Source organism: Poeciliopsis prolifica, unplaced genomic scaffold, assembly GCF_027474105.1.
Source record: "Poeciliopsis prolifica strain line A6 unplaced genomic scaffold, Auburn_PproV2 SCAFFOLD002, whole genome shotgun sequence".
In the NCBI taxonomy this organism is placed as follows: domain Eukaryota; kingdom Metazoa; phylum Chordata; class Actinopteri; order Cyprinodontiformes; family Poeciliidae; genus Poeciliopsis; species Poeciliopsis prolifica.
The window spans coordinates 24,060,435-24,085,545 of NW_026562377.1; the positions used below are offsets into that span (position 1 = coordinate 24,060,435).

Sequence of the window (25,111 nt, forward strand, 5' to 3'; positions counted from 1 at the left end):
TCCTGGGGCGTGCCTCTTGCGAACCAACTCACGGTTCTACTTCAGACAAACACTTTTGTTTTTGGGGCTGTGAAAATGAGAGGGATGAGTGAGGCGGTGTGGGAATTAGGTGACTGCTGCAATCCCACAGTTGGCGTGGCAGGTGAGTAAGGAGAGCACTCCCTGGGGTTTATACGGAGGCAGGATAGGTTGAAATCGGCGCAGAAGGAGCAGAGGTTTGAAAATCACGCTGATGATTCAAGATTCCTTATGTAATCATCCACATGTGTCTCAGAAGGTCCATGATGCAACCGCAAAGGATTTCACATGCTGATGCTCAACACCACTGTCCCGTCCCGATACATCGCCCCAAGCCATGATCTTTACAGGCGTCCGCTAGGGAGCATGGATGCACCAGCCAGTCAGGCTGTCTGAGCGGAGAGGCGCGTAAACAAGCAAACAGGTGGAGCGCTGATGCAACAGCTGTCCCTCAGACCTGTCACACACACAACCGCAGCAGGAGCAGCTGGTTGTGTGGCTTCACTGTCACACGGTGACATCTAGCTGCATGGGGCATCGCCGCACCTGAAGCAACGCTTCAGCTTGTTTACGAGTTTTGTCAACACAGATGAACTTTGCTCAACTTTAGGGTCAACTGAGGCCACTATGTCAACAATAACAATTCAATCTTTCTCTAGGTTTTTATTTTTAAACTCTGTAGTCCAGAACATTCAGGCTAACAGTCTCAGCCTGTGAGTTGAAGTAATGCTTCAAAGTCTACCAATAGTGTGTCTTAAGACGATTGGTTTAATGATGTCAGTATTTAGTATCTACCAGCAGGAGGTCACCTGTTATTTTAGTTTAGTCATAAGTTGGTTCAGATGTTTTTGTTGGGATCAGAACCAAAATGAATTCAAATAGGATTTAATGTGAAGTCTTCATAGCACAATATACAATTAAATTAGAATAAACATGAGATTTGAGCATTAATGATTATTTTCATAGCTACACAAAAAAATCACTAAAAGAAATAAACTGATTCACATTAGTACATCGGTATAAAAGAGTTTAACAATCCAAATGGAAGGACAAAAGAATGAAGATGGACCGACCTGGAGCTTTCTGGACACACCTGATATTAACATCTGCATCGGTCCAGAAATACAAATAACATTCTAGATTGTGTGTCACTGATAATACTCCCAATCCATAAGGTCTATTCAGTCTAATTCTATGCTTTGTGCTCTGAGCGATGTCATGGTATATTATTTATTTTACATTATATTTAGGATTCCTAATTGCACTTTCTGAACCATTTGAAAGAAGGTTTGTTGCAGTTTATTTTTACATGTTTGTTCAAGGTCGTCAACATATTCAATTTCAGTTTCTTTATTATTTTACATTGGCTGATATACTCTGAGCTGCACACACTGAACAAATTAAAGCTGTGTTGTTTCTGTTTGACCAAGCTAGCGAAGCACTTGGTTTATTTATTAAATGTGCTGTACTGATGCAAAGTTATCAAATAAATTTGTAATTCAGTACATTTATGTCGGTTCTTCTTGGTATCTGCCAATACTAAACCTCAGATATCTGTATTGGTGTCAAAAAAAGTATCCTTAATTACTTACTTAAGACTTATATCAGTATGTTTCACTCTTAAACAAGAATAGGAAAGTAGTATGCACAACCACAATGTAGGAAAAAAATGTTTGCCTGGTTCAGAAGAACTACAGAAAACGGAAATGACCAGCAGTGAGGAAATATGAGTAAAGGTTTTAATGTGGAAAAAATATTGAACAAATTCTTTAAATAAGAGTTTGAATCTGTGATTCAATTCTAAGATGGTTTAGAAGCCAAAACACCAGTGAGTCTCATTGATGACTCAGATGCCACAACAATAGAAAAGGTAAACGCTGAGCGGTGAAGCAGATCGAAGACAAAGGATAACATCTAGATACAAACTGGTGCAGAAAAAAACTTAACGTTTCAGAAATTCAGATTTTAAAAAAAATGTTTGATACAAGAATAAGGAACAAAAAATGGAAACTTCTCAAGATTGCACAAGAACATTGTAGTCACTGAACTGAGACTCACTCAAGCATAAAAGATCTCCCCAAACCCACCAGAGGAGTGTCAACACCTGAGAGCAGACTGCAATTTAAACTGTATCTTTAGGGCTTTTTGTTCAGTTTGACACAAAACATATTTACTCTCCTTTCTCTGTTTGTAGAGAGAAGTAGTTTAGGACACACTGATTTTCTGAAATCAGTTTTTAGCTGAAAATCTACAAAAAGTCGCTTTGACTCTCAGGTCCTAAATCTTGTTTCTTACAACCACGACTATCATTCAGGTCATTTCAAAAAGATCCTGGTAAAGAAACGTCTTACTTCAGATATCTTGTATATGTAGACAAAACAATGATTCATTCCTTGACTTAGGTTCCATTGCTCTGTTTGAGTGATAAGGTGAGAAGCAAAAAAAAAGACAAAAACTTCTGGAAGAACTCCAAGACTTCAAAAAAAGGAAACTGCCAAATTGAACTAAAAATAAATAGCATACAACATTGGAAAAACGCTCATTTTCCTTTGAACTTAATTGATCTTAACCTGGAAGTTTTACTTTTGAGGACAGGGCTGTAAATGTCTTAGGTGGTGACGGCGTCTGTGGTGAGTGATGCTTCCCCCTCCCTTCCTGTCAGCGAGTTAACTAGAAGTGCCTCAGGTTCAGACGTGATTTGAAGCCATACATCTAAAGTGACATTCTTTCCTTGCCAATGTAATTGTGCAATTGAGGACTTTTAACGTACACCTGAATCTGCCTAAAGCATCTGGAGTCAGATAAGGAGTTCAAACGTAAAAAGAGAGTTCCTTTAACCTCTAACCTGAAAAACTGCTTCATATGATGACAGCTAAAACATTAAAGCTTTGGTTCCCTTTGCTTCCGATACCGAAAGCTTACAAAACTGAAGGATGTGTTAAGAAATGCACCTGCTGAAGAAGATCTTAAGAAAGGTAAAGAGTGAAAAAAGCTCAAATGTCAGAGTTTGGTTACAGCAGTTATCAGTAACTTACCTGGATTTGCCTCAAACTGAACTGATTTTATTTATGGTTTCGGTTGTGCTTTAATACAATTTTCTTAAAATCGTTTTTGGTTATTGAGTTTTATTTTGGATTTTCTTCTAGTTCCAGTGTAAAAAGCCTTTTGTACAAAATTAAACGTTTATTAGTCATTGAGAAGGTGAACTTACATCATTACGTCATTATCAAGTAATTTATTGCCAAACGCTGATTTATGCACAAAAAACACTTTTGACAAAAAAAATTACTTTAGGAAGGTCACAATATATTACTTGAAAATGGTCTTAAAACAAGATTATCGTTTACTGCAATAATTACTGGGGGGATTTATCATCCAGCAGAATATGTTATCGATGCAGGCCTACTAATGATTATGATGGAAAATTCGTGTTGTTTTCAAACTGTAACTTTATCAAACCTTGGTGATGCAAGCAGAAACCTTCAGAAGAATAGAGCCAGGTCTCCACAGTGAAAACAAAAACAAGAGACGGATGGAACTCTTACCGTCCAGGTGGCAGACTTGGCCGTGCTGGACTGCTGGAAGGACACGTCGAAAGTGTGCGGCCCGGCGTAGTCTGTGTTGGAGGGGATGGCAGGTGACGGGGACAGGGCGTCGAAGGTGGAGCTGGGCTGGGCGTAGGGCGACGGGGCAGTCACGCTGTTCGGAGCGTGCTCGTTGTTGTAGGGGCTGGTGGAGGTCGAACCATTGTTCTGCTCCATGCTGTTCAGGAGCCCCAGGTTCGTGTACTGTGACTAAAGAGGAAATGAGCAGAATGACGGGGAGGGAGAACAAAACAAAGGAATGTGGTCAGAACATACAGTGGATTTGTTTTTGTCTTGTTCAATTCACGCCTAAAAAGGGAAGACATGATGACTCAGGGTTTCCCCCCGGTGTATTATCAAAGCTTGGCAGGCCACCAGGACAGGTGTCGTTCATCTGAAATAGTTTTTTACATGGCAGTAACAGTGGCAGTAAAGACAGATTGAGCTAGGTTTATAGTTGAACTTGGGGTCTGCACCAATGGGGTCGTCGTCCCTGATCCTGCCCGTTAGCCTCACACAGCATCATTTCCTGGTCATGGTGCCTGCTCCTCTACCTTTGAATTTTTGTAACCGTTTAAATATTTTTGTCACAAAAACACAGTGGACCGCTATAATACAGTAACTGATGGTAGGGGCCTCATTGCCCCTCCCACCAGGTAGCGGGTTTCATCAGGGAAACACTGTTGTTCCTTACAACATAAATAGATCAGACAATGAAGTGGAGTAAATTAGAATAACCAAAAAATTGGGGAGAAAAAATTGTGAAAAGTATGAACTTCATTAAAACCCTACAAAAATCAATAGAATATGGTCAGCTACGTTTATCATACATTTGTTTCAAATAATAATTTTTAAAAAATTTAAATAATCTATTAAATTTTCTCCTCTCCATCGATCGAACTCGCCCGACAGGAGGAATTCAAATGTCAGCCTTCGGACAGGATGGAGAGTACGCCTGGGTCAGAGCCAGGCCATTCGCCCCATTCCTTTCCGTTTATAAATGGCACATTCCTGGACGAGGTGCTGTGTCTCGCTCGTCGGAGGGCCATTAATCTCTGGAGGGGGGGCTCTCGTTTATTTCAAGCTGACCACAGATGTCCGCTTCACACCCACCACGTTGCCAGGTGTTAGTGTTGTGCCAGGTGACCAGCAAAACAAAGAGAGAGCCAGAGAGAGAGGACTTGGTTTATACAACGGATAGCCAAGGAGGGGATTTAGAAATCGATGAGCCGTGTTTATTACTCATGGATCCATGCGCTGTGACTCAGGCAAAGACGAATGAAAGAGTCAGACTGACACACCTGAAAGAGGTCATCTGAGTAAACCTAGAGGCGTTTGAGCAACAGAGGTTCACTGTTTGGATGAGGGTCACTTAGCCTCCACCTCACCCCCTCCGGAAACTATGACAACAGAGCTCATGGGAAGCTTTTCTGCAGGACAATTATGGCGGTCATGCAGGTGTTAGGAAACGAGTGTTTAGTGAATGGAGAACAGAAACTCGGTGAAAGAAAATCTCCTTCTTTTGGAGATCCTCCAGGTTTTTGCAAACACACACACACACACACACACAGTCTCTCACAAAGGACTAATCACACACACGCATTAGGAGGGCTTCAACTCAATGGGCTGCAGAGTCCCTGTGATCCGAAAGCAGAAGAAAAAGATACGATCGACAGTTTCGTTTCAAAGCTAGATTCGTTATTAATGCAACAATCTTTTCTGAATAAATGTAATAAAAAAAGGGCGGTCCCTGATTGGCTCAGTTTCCTGCTTGGGCGGCGTTTTCCCGTATGTGAGAGTGACTGACGATGATATCAGAGCGATCCCTTTGAACTGTGGTGCAACTCCCACCGAGGCGCTCAGGCAGTGAGAAGACACAGCCACCCGTAGCTCCTGATGCAGGAGGGCCAACCATGGGGGATGTGACAGGCACCAATTATCAATCCTGAATTGTTCTAAAGAAAGATAAGAAGAGGGGGGAAATAAAGCTGATGCTGGCCTGAGACCAAACAGATAAAAGCTAAAGAGCAGAAAGCAGAGCGTCTGGCACGCTCCCAAATAATCCTCGTCATGGCCCAACTGAATATTAGGATCAAAGATGAGAATCGGCAGACAAACCCATAATTGGGCAGTTAGCGGTCTCACCTGAGCTCATCGGGTTTTCATGTTTAATTGGCTGGAAGTGAAAGATTCAAAAGAAAAAGGGCTTTGCGCAAGGCAATTTTTTTTTTGCCTCTCTTTGCTTACTTTAATGAGATCTCATTCCACTATAATACAGTAACTAGTTAATAACCACTTTAGCAGCTCTTAAAAATTCCTCCCGTTTATGGCCGACCGTGTGCTCGGGCCGCTGGGATGTTGGGAGTAAATCAGCAGTCCTGACATCCTCACAGGCCTTTAATAAAGCTGCTGAAGGGTTCGGCTGACTGTTTCAGGTCTGTTTCTGTGTCTGTGATGAACGCTGACTGAGGGGAACTGCTTCATGATGGCAGGGGGGGGGGAAAAAAGAGCGCTGACCTTTACAGCGATTGCCTGTTCGCTGCAATGTTGGAATCCAAATTATGCACAACACATATCAGGAATACCTGGAATACACTTGGCAGCACTAAATTAGACGGTACTGATAGGGCCAACACATTCCCATTTGGTATGGCATACTAACACATTAAATTACCCTCTGCTCCATCCTGCTATGTACTTATTGATAAGCCAATGACAGATGCTATTAAAGTATCCATGGCTTTTTTGGAAAACCAAGAGAAGCACCGACCAAAGTTTTCCAATGCAACACTTTGACGCAACTGTTTTACTTCAAAACGTACATGTAAGACTAAAAAGTGAAAGCTGTTAGTTTTGATGAGTTTAATGAAGAAAAAAAATCTAATTGGATTTAAATACACAAGAGAATTTAACATCACCAAACTAAACTCAGATCTGACGGCTGTGGCTCGTCGTGAGTCTGGTTCTGCTGGAGGTTTCTTCCTGTGAAGGTGAGTTTTTTATGTCCACTGTCATTGATGCACACATGCTCAGTATGAGGGGTTGCTCTAACAACTCAAGCATTGTGCTAGTCTAAGAGGAGTGAATGCTGCAAGCCGTTTACTCAATGCAACCTGCTGGGTTTCCTTAGACGGTCATTCCAAGTGGTCTAACAAAAGTTTCTAACTGAGAACGATGCACTGTTTGATAACTAGAATCAAATGGAATGGGTTGAAATGCTGTGAATTGTCACATATGTTCTGTATGAGCTACATAAATAAACTAAATTGCACTCAAACTGGCCAGAGCTGAATAGGGATGGTTGGTCCATTACATGTCAAAACTCTAATATTGCTGGCTAAACTTCAGCAAGTGCTCCTCTTTCTGCATTTATTGATACAGCAGTCATTATACAACAGACTGGTGGCCTGAGAGGCAACAGGAACCAGAGCAGACCTGGCCTGAGGGGGGAATAACTCCCATTCCAGTCTCTCTGGTGACCCTCCACGCTCCCTGGGCCGGAGTCTAAGTGCATCTGCGGGACTGTGATGAGTGACCACAGGGGTGGGAGGCATTAAAGGCTCAACAGGGGCTGGGTGGGGGCAGGGGGTGTTGCGGTGGGGGCCTGGGTGAGGGTCTATCTGCACCTCATACCTGCTGGGGTGGGCAGAGCAGGTGATTGTATCTGCATCAACATACCATTAAAGCAATTAGGAGCCTGGACCAAACAGCAACGCCTGGCCAGCCCTATTCTAATGACCGCAGCGGCTCCCTGGAGACTGGAGACGGGGGCAACCCGATACCCCGTATGCTGCAGGTATTGAGCTGGACACCACTTAAAGAAGCCCCCCTCCCGGGCCCCTTCACCTCCCACCACCTCTCTACAACTTAAAAGACAGGGACGTGACACACCTGCTATCTGCAACCTGCAATCTGAGAATCTATCAACTAGTCAACATCTGCACTGGACGGAGGATTGGGCTGGTGAAAGAAAATCGACACAGTTTTAGACTAAAGCGATGATGATGGGAGGAGGCTGAACCCGTTTTTTCTGGTTTTATCTTGTTTGATAGCGAACATTAGGATTAAACATGAGTGATTTTAAACAACACCTTATACTGTCTATAATGTCTAACTTACAGAAAAAGAGCTACATTTATTTTTGCCCAAGACATTTTCATCTTCTAAAATGCTTGGTGCACTAACAATTTGAATGTCTTATGTTTATCCTCTAAGGGGAAAAAAGGAAGAGTTTTATTTTCAAACAGCTCCATAAATGTTCATCTTTATACATCGTCACCTTCCTAAAATGGTCCAAAGCATTTTTTGTGCCATAATTACTTTTTTTTTTATTACTTGGGCCATTATCTTTAGGAAGGTGAGAGTATTATTCCCATCTAAATTACAAGTTTTTTTAAAGTTCTTACAGACCTACATAGTGTAGAAACACTGACATTTTGTAAAATGCAAAAGAACCCAATAAAAGCTCACAATCTTCATCATCGCTCTCATCTATTCCTGCCATATCTCCGTTTCGATAACCACTGTCTGCAGACAGACGTCTGCCCATAAAAGCATCCAACGGTACGACAAACAACTTTTCGCACCATGTAAAATGCCCGCCTAACAACAACCCGACAAAGCAAATCTTGTCCCTTCACTGAGGCCAGACAGCAGCCATTTCACAAGAGCGAAGGATTCAAACAGGTTTTCAGGTGTTTACATTCCTCTGCTCTGCCTCTTTGCACAAAGATCCACACAAGCATACACTGCTATGTAAAATAAAACATCTGAGGGAGAAGAAGAAAAAAACAACTTAATGGGGAATATTTTTTTTGGCATTGTTCCCAGATTTTAAGTCATTAGTTCATTTGTCATGTTTTGGTTCAGTTGACAAGAACCAAAATTGATTTTTAAGGAATTAATAAGACAAACTAAAATAAATAAAAAAGAAGAAGGCCTACACTCTTGACGTGTTTTCAACGATGGTGGGGTCCAACATCTGAAGGTGGACCCACAGGTCGATTGGCTGGTCTTACCTCATTGTAGGAGTTGGTGGTCGCTGTCTCCAGGTACAACATGTTGGCGCTGAGGTTGAGCAGAGCTGCTGCTGTTTGCTCCACTGGCTCCAGGGTTTCACAAATCTCTCCTTCTCTCTCTGAAAGGAGTGGATGTGCACTACGGATGCAAAGTAGACGAGCGGGAGCTTCTTCAGGGATCTATGGGTAGTTGGGTTATAAGTTCTGGAAGAAAGGGGAGGAGTTTGCAGCTACCTGTCCAATACCTTACTCCACACTCCACACCCATACCCAGAAGAAGATTCTGGGATTGGAGTGAAAGAGTACTTTTGAGTCAACCTCGGTGGAACTGCTCGGAGGTAAACGTTGGAAGAGGAGGGAGGGAATTATTTCGATTTTGTAACTTCAGATCCAGCAGAAGCAATGTCAGCTGCTACAAATTAACTTCATTTGGGATTTTTCTTGATGCTTATGCAGATTAAATAGGTTTAACCTAAAATGCATATATATATATATATATAAAACATTTCTAGACTCAATTAGATCTAAATTCAATAAAAGACATTTATTCTTATGGATGTTAGACGTCTATTGTTTAATTTCCCTCTGGAAAATAAATATTGAATTGCATTAAAGCAAAGCAACGAAATACATTTGAAAATGTATAAACATGAAAATAAAATGAAAAACATGTAAACATGAGCGTGAAACACAGCAGGCTGCTAAGTGTCAGCTGTAGACTGGAAGGGGTAAAGTTTGCATATGAATTGATCTCCTCTCCATCCAGTCGAGGGGTTGGGAGGCTCTTTGGAAAAACAATGTGGCTCCTGTAGATTGCTTGTATCTACCAGACTGCAGCAGATCTGTTTTGGAAACATGCATGTTTCTCAGGTGCTGTAGGGGAGATGACAGGAGGACTGCACTCGCTGCATGTCGGGCAATCAAATGCTCGTCATTGGGAGGAATTGACTTCTTTCGTTTTCACTTTTTGAAGCTTGACAAGAAACGAAAACATTTGCAAGAATTAGTCTATGCGTTGCCTTGCAAAGGAATTCCCGCTCTTTCAATGTTTCATTTGTAATTGTTTCAATGTAACTGAGAAGTGGAAGGAAGAGAATGAATGCGCTTAGACTCGCTGTCACAACAAATTTTGTTGGATGACAAATTGTCCCAGTAAACAATGATATTGTTGTTTTGAGACCATTTTTAAGTGATGTATATCGATAATGGCACAATGCAACCACACCTTCTCAAAGACCAATAAATTTTAATTTTATAAAGAATGCAACACTGAATCTGGAAGGCATTTTAAATATGCAAAAAAAACAAACAAATGAAACCATAAGTAAAATGGATTATGAACTCTTTCCAAATAACATTTAAAAAATATTATTCAGAATAGAAATGAACAACCTCGTTTCAATGTCTTGTGCAATTCATTAATTATTGCAACAGGCATTGGTTTACACATTTTTAGTGAGTACAAATCTCAAAATTGTGACAAGCATTTATATTTAGACTCTTACAGTACTACTGTCTTCAGAGGTCAGCAAATTAGTGAATGGAGTCAATCTAAGTGCAAATAACAGATAAATATAAATGAATGAAGATTTTTTAGAGAATATTAGTGAGCAAACAGCATCATGACAACACAATAGAGAGTGAAGTTGTGGGAAAGATTAAATTAGTGAAGTTATAAAACAATATTCTGTCTCATTCAGCATTGTTCAATCAACTGTATGAAAACAGAAAGAGTGCAGCACAACTACAAATTTAACTCTGGAGGAGCAACAGACTGCCACTGCTCAGGTGGGTCAATCTGCTTACTGGGCAACAATGTTATTTGCACTTTGTGAAAGAAAGATGTAAGCATTTCTGATTGAAGTCTCCCACACACCATGTGATTGTATTTTAACTTTCCATTCAAATGCGAGGTGGAACTCTAACACAGCACCTTGAATGCACCATCCCCACTATGAAGCACAGTGGTGGTCGGGTCATGCTGGGAGTGCATTTCTATAGCAGGGACAAGGAAGCTGCACATAATTAATAGGGGAATTGATTAAATTTAAATCTTGAAAGAAGAAAACTTGTTAGAAGCTGAAAATGACTTGAGGCTGAGGGTGGAGGATGAAGTTCCAGTAGGATGACTAATTAAAGGCACTCATAATTATGCACAACGTTGTGTTGGACTATTGAGTAATAGAATAAAATATATTAGAGTTTGTGGTTGAAACATAAAAATGCAGAAAGAAATCAAAGGGTCTGTTTGTTTTGGCAGCGCTAGAAACACAAGGTTAAGACAACTACTCAGAAACAGAGAAGAAGCTAGCTCTCTTCTGCTAGTCACATCTGCTAACTCTCTAACATTTAAATGAATCAATGGAAAAGAGAGTTGGAGGTGCCGTTTGCAACATGTTTTGAATCAAATATTCCTTTTGGGGGAAAAAAATGCTCATTGTTGATAAAGCAATGCAAATGAAAGTTCCTGATAATTAAGAATGTGTGCAGAAGCTTTCACTTTTTTGAGGATTTAAATGTGACAAATATTTTGGAGTTCAGTTAAACTCTAAAGCATTTTTTCTATTTTGCTAAAAATGAGATTACAAGAAAAATCTGCAAACTGGTATAGCCTATTCAGCATTAAAACTGTAAGCTTTAGATTGAGCAGTGGAATCACACAGCACCTAGAGAGCAGAGCGGTCAGTGGGACACAAATCACACGCATTGCTGCACAGCCAGCGGGGCAGATGCTCTGGTCTTGTGGGTTGAGTGATTCAAAGCTATCTGAAAACTTAAGCAGACTTGTGATGTGAATTTAGTGTCTCCTATTAAGCAACCACACCCTCTGCAGAGCCAGAGGCTACAGGCCTGCAGGTCAGCCGGATACAAAAGGGAAAAATCAACACTTGAAAGAGCTCCATACAGAGGGCCGAGCCGACGCTTTGGAGGGAGACAACTAGCTTAGCTAAACAAACTTCTAATTAAGCTGAAACAACACAGACTTGTAAAATGCAGTTAGAGTATCTGGTGTTTGTTGTAGAGAACAGTGGCTGCATTCATGCTGCCGGACCTTTAGCTGTCTGATTTAATCTATGAGGTGCTTTGTTCTGCATAATGTACCGCATCATTCAACCTTACCTTTAGCTCTGAATTAGATCACATACACACATATATGTACATACATATGTAATAAACAGTAAGATATTAAAGGTCAGTGTAAACGGTGCAAAATGTAATGCAACAGTGTGAAAGGATGTATGGTTATATAGGCTCTGCAGGGGGATCAGCAAATCCAGGGGCTCAGACAAAAGAGGCTTTTCTAAAGTTTTTTTCTTCTTTAAGAGCCTGTTCCTAAAGTCGCCCAGATTAGTTTAGTATCAGGTGTCAAGCTGCAGTGTCTGGGTAGGCACAGACACCTGACCTAAACACACAGCAAGTTCTCATCCCGACTGACAGACGCAAGTGCTCAATGGAGCATCACTTGGGTGGCTATCCTTCAAATCAGCTCTTCCATTTAAATCTACTTTAGAGCAGCGGTTTCCCTGTAATCTGTTGGTCAAAAATAAAACAGCTTGGTTTATCAGAGAGCAAAATCTGCCTTTGTTTGACCTCTGTGACAAAGAGGACTGTTACTGTAAATCCCTTAAAATCTGGACAAATTGACCATAAACCTCACAAACTACTCTTTGCTGTCTAAAGACTCTACAAAACAAAAAGAATGAAATAGACAGGAGAGTGAAGAGTGGAATCAAACCAGAGACACTATACAATTTTCTTCGATGACTGGAAAGTCAAATCCTGAAAAAAACACATAGAAAATGAAGACTTCTCTTTGGGTTCACTGAGAGATAATGGCTGAACCAATTAATCCAATTAATTTTGCACCTTTTGATGCAGTTCTAATGTATAAAAACAACTCAAGTGGTGAAATTAAATATCTGCAGAAAGTGTTTTTATACAATTAATCAATTAGTAAAATAATTGTTAATTGCAGAGATCAACTAAAAGTATGAACTTTGCTACATTTGTAGTTAATTTTAGGAAAATTACCTTTGAATCATAAATGTTATAAAGAACAATTTAGCAATATACTAAATCTGAACAAATGCAGAAGGAACACTTGCTGGATACAGATTTATAAAACAATATATACTTGAGCCTTTAAATATCCTACGGTTCCTTTCTTCGTGTTTTAAAAAAGTACAGTTTAGAAAATAAGTGACAGGACTGTTCTGTTGGCCCATGGGAAGCTCTTATGACAAACAGCTGCACCTTAAAAACACCTGGCGGAGCATTAAAACTCTCCATCCCATTCTGTTTCTAATCCAGGTTAAACGGCAAGCTGTGCTCCACGATGCTTTCAAAATACCAGAACTACGGTGGGTGATCTCATTTCTTTTTTCCCAGTTAAAGTGTAGGAAAAAAACTCAAAAATCTAAGGAGTGAATAGAAATGTATCAACAGCTTTCACCTTTAGTTTACACTGCTCGAATAAGAACTGTGCTTTGTTCAGTTTAATGAACGGCGTAGAAAACGTTCCTGCGCCCCGGCTCAGAGCGAGGGGGGAGGCGGCGCGGCAGAGGTGTGGCCAAACAGCACAAACCCCAACACAAACATGTAATTAGATCTCCGGGACGCCGTGTGTCGATTGAGGTACTCCCGTTTAAACTCTGACCTGTGACAGAAGAGGACCTCATTCTGTCAGCTTAGCCACTGCATCTTCCACGCACAGCTGATCAGAGCTTTATCTCCCAGTTAAATCAGCTGTTTGGGCCGGGACAGAGCCTCTCTCCAGTCGCTATTCCTGCTACATTCCTCATGTTATTCAATCTTTTCCTCCTTCTCTGTTCCGACCCCCACCTCTACCTGGAGAAGCACTGATAGATGGGAGCAGAGACCTCTGCAGGAGAGGTAGGTGCTGTGGTAAATTCTTGCCCTGAAGCTACAGAAAAGAAAATCCAGAATAAAAAGGAATTTCAGATTAAACACAAACCCTATAACACAAATAGATTTCCCCCAGGGGTGTTTGAGCGGCGTAAGAGTGGTGAGAGAGATATATATAAAAAAAAGGGGCACACCTTTCCATGAGTGGAAGACGAAGGGGGATAAGGTGAGGTCGGGTTTGCCCACCGCAGCTTTTAATCAGAGCAGACTTGATAATAACAGTCGTGGCTTGGTGACTGGCAGGCTGCCACGGATGTTCCCTAAGTTGCTGACATGCCAATCACTGAGCCACGCCCCTCTTTTGGAGTGGAGGAAAGTGGGTGGTGGGGCCATTAATCACTGGTTCAAGAGAGCACACGCCCCCCTGGGGGATGCACAGGGGTAACATCACTCAGCTCCTTAAACAGAAATTTTATTTGCTGTGTTTTTTTCTTTTCTTCTCCCTCTCTGGCTGGACAACGACATTCCAACACAGGGAGGGGAAAACACACACCACCAGCAAAACCAACAAGAGATCATGTGGCGCAAGCTTAATGAAATAATTATAGGACATCTAAATAGGCACTTATGTTTTCATCAATTTAGATGAAACTTAAAACTAAACCTAAAAGAATAGTAATATTTCTCTAAAAGAGGAAATGTCTCTATTCCTATGGGATTCATTTTTTTCACTTGTTTCACTTCCAATACCAATAAAGATATTTTTGGATTAGTATCGGTCGATACCGATCCAATACAGAAAAACAATGATGAATTGAATTATAAAGTTTCTCTCTCTTTTTTTTTAAACACAGACATAAATGTAGTGAATTACAAATTTATTTGATAACTCTAGTACAGCACATTGAAATACACCAACAGCTTCACAAGCTGGGTCAAATATGGAAAAACAACTTTAATTTGTTCAGTGAGTGCAATTAGGAGTAGAACAGAAAATGTAAAATAAATGATAAACAAATTAATAAAAACAGTAGGGTGGCTACTTTAGTCAAACGTGCAAAAAAAAATAATGCAACAAAGCATCTTTCAAATGGCTTAGAAAGGGCAATTACTAATTCTAGATATAATGTAAAATAAATATTCATTGACGTCGCTCGCAGTACAAAGCAGAGAATTAGACTGAATAGATCTACCCTTATGGATCTGACCTACTGTCACAATACCTGATCAAGAATTTTTTTCAATATTGAGACCGATACAGATATTAAGATTGAATCGCTGCGTCTCTAATTTTACCTAGCAATCACATGCTATTTATAACAATTCAGTAATAATGTAATGTTGTTGACTGTGTATTCTAATATATGATGACTTTGTATTTTAGGATTTTTTATGATGTAAAGCAGTTTGAAAGGCCTTGCTGCTGAAAGGTGCTCCACAAATAAAATTTGGTTGGCTGATTGACTGAATTGTCTGTGTTGTTAATCCCGCGCAAATCGACCATATCAGTAATTTATAAAGTAAAAATGTTCAGTAAAAATTTAAGTTAATCTCGCAGTGTGTTAAAGTCATATCCAGGGATTCTCTGTACATTTCAGCTAAATCTCAGACTTTGGTTGTCCCGTGCAAATGCGCCACCTAAACAGCAGACGTTGGGGGAGTAATTTATTTATTACATGTTTATTCTGTGAAAATGGAGACAAAGTCTACAAACTTACTGTGATTTGTAAAAACGTTCATACTCTAAACTTTTTCGCATTTTGTCATTGTAAAATCAAAATTATTAATGTATTTTGTTGGACAACTGGCCACTAAAATGAGATCTGAGTGGTTATCATAGCCATATCATATGGATCCCTTAAACAAACACTTGTCAGATTTCTATTTGTTAAAATCTTTGAAATTCACTTTTCGTTTGGTTCTCCTTCACAATTATCCAGTACATTACATAATGTGCTAAACTGGAGTTTGTTTGTAACTTAACAAAATGTGAAAAGGTTAAGAGTATAAATACTTTTTAAAGGTGTTGTATACATGAAGTCTTCATGTGTGATAAAGACAAAGAAAGAAACAATAAAAATGTAAAATTCAAACAGTTTTCAAATATTTTTTTTAAATGAAAAGATGTTATGGTTAAAGTGACAAGCGATAATAAAGCTTAGCCTAGTTTGATTTTCAGACTGGAGGGGATCGTGTGACAATCCAAGTGCCCATCCAACCATGAACCCGGTTTGTGATCTACTGTTCTCAGGAGCCGGGGGGCCACCCAGGTTAAACGCAGCTCAGTCTAGATGAGATAAAATCCTTCCTGACAACATCTCAGACAGATACAGATAAACTGGCTTTCTCACAGCTCAGCTCAGATCCTCATTTACACAACTAGGTCCAAAGAAATTCCACTGCTGCATGAAAAATGAAAGCAGAAAGAGCCTTAGTATTGAAAGTCCTAGTGTGGCTTACTGAACTTGATTTCTGATGGTGGGTAAAGAGACAGACATTACACTGTTCAAGCTGTGGCTGAAGGCATCACAGCTTGAAAGCTACAGAGTGTTAATTTTATAAAAAATATTAAAGTATTTACAATATTACAGTGATAATCTTGTGACAGTATAATTTAACAGATAATTTATGATCAAATACACAGCTGCATCAGAAACAACTTATTAGAGCCAGGTGAAATGTGCTGCACTGTCAATCACTCAACTGTACGCCCTCCAACTTGCTCTATGCTAGGTTACAGCTGGTTCACCTCAGCACAGCCCACTACAAATGCTAAAGCTAGGTTTTCCTGGAACAGTAAGTTGTTTCTCTACCATTAGCACACTGCGCAACGCATACATGAGATTGATTGACAGTCTGACAACCCTGGCTCTGATTGGCTGATTTTGATCAGGAGTGGTAGATTTTCTCACATATCAGTAGTAACATTGGGAGATCTTTTTTTCCACAGATTGTCTATCTCTTATCAAACCTATCAAAATTATTTTGTGAAAGTTCATACTGCAGCTTTAAGAGGTTCAAAACCAGATTTGAATATCATTATTGCTGCTTCTCTACATCCCTCAGTGAAATGAACTCAGACAGCAAAACTCACTTCTGTGAAATCGACATACTCACAGAAACCATGTCGTCTGGCTCATGCATTGTTATGCAGTCCATGCTGATCTGAATGGTGTTCCCCGCTGAGCCATCAGTGGGACTCTCAGTGAAGTTGAGCTCAATGGGCTGAACTGAATGGATGGCAGACCTAAGCAAAACAAAAACAAGAACATTGTTCATAGGCACTTTTTTTAAGTCACTTAGTCACCAATTCCCACAGATAATTGAGATGTTTTTTTTGTTTATTTGTTTTTTAATATTCACTCACTGGTCCAGCATATCAAACAACTGGTTAAACACATCCTGACTGAAGAAGTCAGCCGTCTGTCCCGGCTGGCTCATAGTAGTAAATAACGAGCCTTCTCTCCAGGACAGCAGAGAAGACGGATCCCTGAGTCTGCAAACAGAGACATCTTTGTCAGTCAGTTTTCTGACAACCATCAATTCTGTAATCAGGTTGTAGAGCATTTTAATTTGTAGTTTTTATTTTTTTAAAAAAGGTGTGCAGTCAGCAAATAGAGTCAGAGTTGATGTGCAGAGCTGAGATGTGGCCACCCAGCCAGGGGGAAGAAAGGAAGGCGGAGTCCTGCTGGCAGCCATTCGTGAAGTCACATCCATTGTGAAGAAGTCAGCCTGCATAATACTGAATATTTGTACTACACATAATGGTGATTATGCACCATTCAGACAGAGGCACTTTGACCTGCTCCCCTGAAACATTACACCTGCCGCGGAGCCCGGCCCCACCATTGTTCCTGCTGGAAGCGGCGCGCGCGCTGCAGTCTGAGGCGAGTGGAATTCCCCCCGTGGTCTATGCGATAGCGCTGCCACCGTTTCTGGTATGCGTGTGCAGCCGGACGAGCCCAGGAGGTGGGCTGATGGGGGCAGCCGAGATCCGAAGCTGGCACTATTTTAGGTTTTGGAATTCCCCAACGCTGTGTGATGAAGGATATTAATACCTGACTTAAGAAACACAGGCATATCTAATGAAGCAAAAAATTCTAATTATCTGCCAGACACCCACAAGGGACTGTAGAATTGCAGATGAGGGATTATGTTTCAGCTTTCAATGTCAAAAAAAAAAATAATAATAATAATACTGCGGGTGGGATGTTTTTGTTTTTGTCCTGCTGATGAGTAAGTCCTTCAGTGTCACACTTTTGTAATTGGAGAACAATTTTTAAGCTTGAGTTTATTAAGTGCAACAACAATTAGAAACTACACATTGCTTTGGCTTTAAGGCTGAAAGGACTTCAAATTGGATTCAGCAGTTCGGTAAACGTCTCCTCAGCTGGTTTTAATTATCAACCTGAACCGCTACACACGAGCTCCACCACTAAATACACATATTATTGATAGATGAATAATAACACTTCACAACACTGATCTGTGACATCTTTCTTCCGTCTATGAAAGAATAAAAGGAAGCTCATGTTGTGTTCTCACAAATCATGTACATAATAAAACCTGCAACAGTAAAGGCTGGTGTGAATCGGATACACTGTGTAAAGATTCACTAAAGCAGGGTTTTCAATGAGAAGAGGTTTAAATCCACTTGTAAAAATTCAAAAATGAGAAGCTATGAACAGTATTTTGAGGACACCTGTCAACTGAAGACAAGCTCAGCTCGGAAAACTACGCTTCCACACAAGATGAAATTACTCAAAGTCTAAACAAAAAGTCTAGGTCAGATCCTGAGGTGCAGCAGGTTTTTAAAAATTTTACTATTATGGTTTTGAAAGTGGTCTGAAAATAGTCAGGCCACAAATGATCCAAAAGTTACAAAAAACAATTTCACAACTTCCCTTGATCTTAATGCCACGACTAAATTGGCTAATGGTTGTATTGGCTGTGTCATTTCCATGTTTAAATTCATTAAATTATCTACTTATCTTTTTGGACTCACTCGAGTTAGCTTTCTTTTCCAATTCAGTTAGTTTTATTCAGATACCCATTTGTTGATTAACTGGGCTTGTGAGGTCTGTCTTGTGTTTTTAACACGTTTTAAATAAACATGTTGACTAATAAGATTATTAGAACCTTGGTCAATTGTGAAAAATAGTTTCTAGTTTTGGATAAATTTTTACTTTTTTCAAAGCCCACAAGTTTTATTCATAAGATTTTTTTTTTTTTTTTTTTGCAAACACTGCTTAATTTACAACAATCAGCTTTTCAGTACTTTTGACTTAAATAGTCACAATTCTGACTTTAGGGGAGATTCTTGTAATGAATGGGAACATGGAGAAATGTTTTAGCGTTTAGAAAGAAACTAGTCTTAAGATTTGGGCATTTTCCAACAAGTTAGTGGGGTCTTTCATCCTCTTCCACCTATGTCCTTTTATGTCAGCTAATCATTTCTATTAGGTATACATTTTTATTTATGCCTTATTGTATTAATTAATACAATAAGGGTTTCTCAATAATACACTGTGTGCTAAAGAATCTGTATTTATTTTACTATCTATGGTAGTAAAATAAATGATTGTTTTTAACAATCAGACGTTTCACAGAAAGTATTATCAAGACATACTTTATACTGATAAAGTACTGCTTTTTATTATATTTGGTATTTAATTGTGGAGCCATTCAGATTAAATGATAACTTAAGCTAAAAAAAGTTTTACTTTTAGAGACGAAAGTCTTCCTTTAAAAACTGTTTGTGAATTCGCCAATGAATGTGCTTAAAGCAAATTTTCCTTGGCGTACAAGAATTTATTTTAAACTGAACTGAACTTTTATTCCACGGGGTGTATTAGCATGTTTTTGAAAATGACGAAAAGCCACATTTACCTTCAGTTGTCCACCTGAATATATCACAAAAAGCCGTTGGGGTTTCCTAACTAATTAGCTAATCGCACGTGACTAGCATATTCGGCTAGCTCAGAAACTCTTTAAGCTAACCGCGCTAATATAAAAAACATGTAAATATCCTCAATTTTCCCCCTTCATTGCACAAAATGGAGACTTTGTGGTACTTTGACGTATCTTTTCAAACTAAGGTTATTAAATTACCTGCAATGAAATATGCAGTGCAACGCAAGGCCAGTGTGTTCGGAGACACCTCGCTGATTAGCAATGCAACGATTAAATAAAATATCGCGAGATGACAGCAGGTAGAGAACCCGTGACGTGTCCGTTTGACAAAGAGAGCAGACAAAGGTGTGTTTTTACCAGGGCTTTAATGGTGCTAAGCTCTTTTTAAGTGTTGCTTTAATCCTCGGTCTTTTATGTCAAACTAGTTTAACAGTCACCTCATTGTTTGTGTATAAAACTCTAATCTGTCTCCCTCTGCATTTTATTTTGACCAGCGACAGTTCAGACTGCATGAATTAAAGCAGAGCATCAGGTTTATAGTGAGAAGAGCCACCTTGAATACATTTTTCAATTATTCACATGTACTCACGTGTGGCTTGCTCACTTTTTGTGATCTAGTTTCTGATTTATCATAACAATAGATATAACACTGCCACAGCAATGTCATTCTTCAGACTAGAATGTACAAATTTTCCCTTCACATTTCAACATTTAACGTTTTAAAAATTCACCCCTTTAAAAAAAAGCAAATATATATATTTATGTGTAATTATAACTGTACTTGGAAAAATGACATTTTACAAAGAACAATGTGGTTTTATGCAGATATACATGGCATAAAGCAATTCCGTCTCTTTCTTTCAGGGTTTATTTCAATAAGATTTTTTTTGCCTCTCTTTTTTTCATGTAACAATTTAGTTTTGCTCCACTGGTTTGGAGGGCACTATCCCTTTTTTTCGCCGTTGGTTTCTCTGCGTTTGGGTGTCGGGTTACTCAGAGAGTTTTTCAGGTAGCCAGAGGCAAAGGCTGTTCAGCATCCACTTAAACACAGCACAGCGCCTCCAGACGAGACAGGGCCAGAGGTCACCGCTAAACAGGGACGGCCATTGTCTCTTGGCAGTTTGGGCACAGCGGCCGATGAAAATGCAATCAAAACAAACAGCCTGGGCTATCGGGGGCCCTTCTCCAGTGTCATTATTAATCACTTTTCAAAGGCTTTAAGAACTGTCCCCCCTCACCCCCCTTCATCCGTCAGACCCGACTGGAAGAGGGACATGACTGCAAAACAATAGAAAGCCCCAGTGTCCCTTCCCTCATCCCCTTACTTTTAGGGAGGCGAAACAGTTAAATGGTAGTGAAAACATGGTGGTTTGTTTATTAGGGGGACAGAATAGACACTAAATAAAATGACAAAGAAATGAAGGCGACCAAGCTTTACAGTCACAAAGACAGTTTGAAGCTTCATAGCTTCACCAAGAAAAAGTAAGAGAGGATTTTCCTCTGGTCTGTTTTTTTTTTAACAGCAAATTTAAATGGCCGTTCTTTTGAACTTAATGTGCTAAGAGACTGTGAGGACATTCTCTATTTCCATAGAAACAAGAAACAAACTCTGCTGGAATTAAATAGAAAAAGATGAAGTGATTTAAACTCTTGAGATGTTGATGAATTTGTAATGATTTACTGCATGTCTAATCACTAGACTTAGATCATGGTGCTAATGTATTCTAGCATATGTTCAATTTCCACCTTTAAAGTGGAATATTTATATATTTTAACTTGGTTTTCTATATAGATTTAAACTGTTTAGCTTATTTCATATGTTTTTTTTTTCTTTGTGTTCTCTTATTCTTTTATATTAATATACTTATATTTCCAATCAATGTTCGACCTTGATATTCAGTTCCTAACTTTTTTTTTATAAAAACTAAAATAAATAAAAACATACACTTTTCAGTAATTGATTTTATATCACTGTTCTTTATGGGTTTTGTTTCTGTTTTTTTTTGTTGTTTTTTTACTAATGTTCTTCATTGCTGTTGTTTTTTTAACCCCTGTGTTTCTTTTAAAACTTTATTAAACTTTTACCTATTTTCTTCATTTTTCTATCAAAGTCATATAATTCTTTTGCATAATTTCTTGATGTTTGTGTGTGTGTGTGTTTTTCCGTAAATATATTTAGTTTTCATTTTATCTTTTTCTGTAAGCATGTAGCCACTTCCAGATTCAGTTTAGTTTGCTTATATGGCATTGAGATGAGCGTCTGATGACACAAAGGTCCAACACATAATCAGTAATGTAGAAACATATGATCAAATCAGGCCAGTTCAAATAAGCACAAGCCAATCATTTAGGCAAACTTATTTTCAAATGCATAGCATGTAAATGAAATTAGGGCAGCCAAATTCAGGTGATAAAATAATACCAGCTTAATGCCAAAGATGTACTTAGTTTCGCATCACACAATTGTAAAGCTACCATAATATAGTGACATATCAAAGGCTTTCGTGGACTGAGAAGAACAGGGATCAGTCTGGGTCACCCACTGAACGAGAAGCCCCCATATTAAACACTCTTTTTATACATAAACTCCTCGGCTTAAACCTCTTTAAATAACTCATCAGATGAAGATCTTTGGGGACGGTTTTGTGTCTGCTATCTTTCCTAAATACCCCTCCACACTAACACTGTTGCCACTGGTGAGCCCCACATAAAAATATATCAGGACCAGGCAGCAGCTGGGGATCCGGGCAGACGCCACTGTCGTCAGGGCGCTTTGGAGGGCGCTTTGGACCTCCACACACACTCGGCGTCAAACGCAGGACACGACGATCCCATTATTAGCAATTAACAGACAATAGTAACAAGAAGCATTGATTTTCAGTGCATCTGTCGTTGTTCATCGAAGCCCTTTAAGTATCCGGCTGAAAACTCTCATGATATCAAAACTGTTTACGCGAGTACTTACCGACGAAATGGAAACTCTGGGTAATACTGCAAAGCTGCGTAAGGTGAGTTCATGTTGTCATGCCAAACTTGACTTTGAACCAGCTTGCTGTGAGCGCTACGTGAAGAAACACCGGTGCTTGAGCTACAAAACCAAACTCGGCTTACAGCAAAAAACAAGTGACCTCCACAGACATTAATAGATTACAACGAAAGAGGCCTCGGTTAAAGTGCCGGGGGTTACAGTGCAGAGTGGAGAAAGTTTCAGAGATGTTTTGAATTTAGTTTTTTTTTTTTAGGCTGCTGCGCTGATAGGAGGGGCCTTGGCCGACCCGCTGACCAATCCCCTGCTCCAGTTGTACAAGATACCACTCACTCTCTGTTGCCAGGATATAGATATCAAGCAACTACATTTGACCCCTGTGGCCCCCTCCGCACACGCACACAGACGACTGCAGCCCCTACATCCTGAAAAGCTCCTTCTCGTCCTCTTCTTGTCCGTGTGGTGCTCCAGCCTTGTTCTGACATTTCCACCCTGATTCCAAAGCGGTTTCGGACAGCTGAGACCACGTCTGTTGCGTCACGCTTTAATTATAGATCTGCCAGCGCCGGAGAGAAAATGAAATATTCACTCAACGCCATTGTTTTGGGATTTTTAAAGTGAGGTTCTGCGGAGGGAAAATAAAGGTTATAAGCAGGTTATATCTGAGCTACAGTGAATAACTCTTTTGGTGTCTTCATGTCATATGAATGAAAATTAGTTAACCCTGGAGGTTGATGCTAAAGGCTAGCCAGAGAGGGGCAGAGGTCAAAGCGGACTTCTCTTAAACAACTCTGATTTCAGACAATGGTTTATTTTAATGCTATTTCATAACCCCTTAACAGGTCCTCGCACTGCGTGTTTATTTACAAGGAAACAGGTGAGTTCATGTACAGGAAATGGAAGTTGGAGGTGGTGCGTCCTCATTAACCTTCCTATGTCAAGCGAGTAACATGAACGGACCAAGCAAAGATCCAGGTAGAAACTTTCCCAATTAAACGTTTATAAAGATGTTCATAAAAAGTTGAAGTATAGGCATCACTGCATTACTAATAACTAATATTAATTTTCACATTATTATACCCGGGAGGCAAAAATTGTAGCAATGCTTCATATATTTTTGCACCACTTTACTACTCTGACCCACAGGGACCAGATACGCGCTACATTTCGGTATGTGTTTCAGACATTGAGAGAATCGGTGGCACGTCGCCTCCTTCCATTGTTTTCTGTGTAAATGCAAATCGGTATTTATGTATAAAGGCAAACATGACAACAATTTAAAGGTTTACAAATGTAGTTCCCTTAAAATGCTATGACCGTTTGAGTCTGGAGTTGTTTTGAGTCTGGAAAAGTTCACTTTGGTCTTTGACCCACTTTGACTGGGTGTAGCTCGCAGAATAATTTTCACTAAATTAAAATGAAAAGACAAAGCGTGTCCTATTGGTGGGGAGGCAGGAACCGTTTTTTTTTTTTCTGTTCCTTTAAATAGAAGCACCTTTAAATCATGTGCCAAGTCAGTGAAGCAAAAACGCTGATTATGTCTTCTCCAATGCCTTGTCAGTTTAAAGCAACTACTAAAACAAAACATAAGAATAATTTGTTTTTAAGCTTGAGCATTTGTTGCTTTGGCCTCCATTTGCTGCTATGTAGGCAGATACCAGGCCAAATCCCTGAACCCTCTTCCCCTGGTCCGGACAGTATGGCGATGTAAACCTAGATGTCTTGTGTGGTTTTCGGAAATGAACAGCAGATGAGTCAGCAAGCTAAAATAAAAAGATAGGGTCACGGAGGGGGAATGATAATAAATAGATGTGGTGTATCCAGGGAACACAAACCTCTAAGCTACTCCCTTGTACTTTTAATAAAGATGTAAAGTGTCAGTCTTACCTCTCGGAGAGCTCACTCTGTACCTGGGAGAAAACGACATAGATACAGCAGATCTCGTGAATGTCCGCCGGGCAGAAAGCCTGGTCAGAGTAATGCGGTTCAGTAACTATACAGTAGCGTTCGCACCCAATGAACTCAAGTTTCACATGTATTTTACTGAGATTTTATGAGATAGACTAACAAAAAGAAACTCAATATTGTGAAAATGGCACATGGCTTTCTACGCTATTTATAAATATAACTACATGAAAAGAGTTTTGTGCATTCGTACTCAGCCCCCTTTACTCTGGCACATCTAAGCAAAAATCAGTGCTGCCAACTGCCTTCACTCTGCGCAATTTAATCTCCAAACAAATCCTGCAGTTCTTGTAAAGGCATGAAAAGTTTGTCAGAAAACATAAGTGAAAAAACAGACAGGCGCACAGCAGGGAGGTGTAGGGAAGTTTAGGTGTAATGATAAGGCCACTACACCACATACAAAAAGAAACAAACAAACAAAAAAATAAATAAATAAAAACCTTGAGGCCCTTAGTTGCATGTCTTCCCCTCTTCGCTCTCTTTTTTCTCTCTCCCTCTTTTTCTCTCTCTCTCGGCTCATTTCCTGTCTGGTAATTGTCAATGGAGGCCATTAGTGCCCCCCCAAAAAATCATAGTAAACAAAAATGGAGGTAGATTAGATAATAGAATAATATCCCTATGAACATTTTGTGGACCACCATCCAAAAATGGAACAAGTAAAGCACAACCACTAGTCCTAGACCCTCTAACGGGCTGGCAAAGACGGTGACAATCGTTCCTGGTAGCTCTGGAGGAGCTGTAGAGAAGCTGTTTGCCACAAG

General features: G+C 39.8%; 1 protein-coding gene across 7 annotated transcripts in view; it reads right to left on the bottom strand.

Annotated features, from left to right (window-relative positions):
• The window catches only part of tp63 (tumor protein p63), a 38,360-nt gene extending 15,766 nt beyond the window's left edge, over window positions 1–22,594 (bottom strand). For 4 of the 7 annotated variants that reach the window (XM_055020091.1, XM_055020082.1, XM_055020117.1 and 1 more), the window contains exons 1-4: window positions 22,365–22,594; window positions 16,854–16,982; window positions 16,604–16,733; window positions 3,564–3,812 (exon numbers count right to left, since the gene is read on the bottom strand). In XM_055020091.1, the coding sequence (XP_054876066.1) occupies window positions 3,564–3,812; window positions 16,604–16,733; window positions 16,854–16,982; window positions 22,365–22,417 (561 nt within the window). In that variant the 5' untranslated portion in view covers window positions 22,418–22,594. Of the gene's footprint in view, window positions 1–3,563; window positions 3,813–8,620; window positions 8,810–16,603; window positions 16,734–16,853; window positions 16,983–19,597; window positions 19,663–22,364 lie in introns of those variants that run through there. The other 3 variants (XM_055020126.1, XM_055020099.1, XM_055020108.1) reach the window with 3 other exon arrangements.
• Between the last annotated feature and the right edge of the window lie 2,517 nt (window positions 22,595–25,111).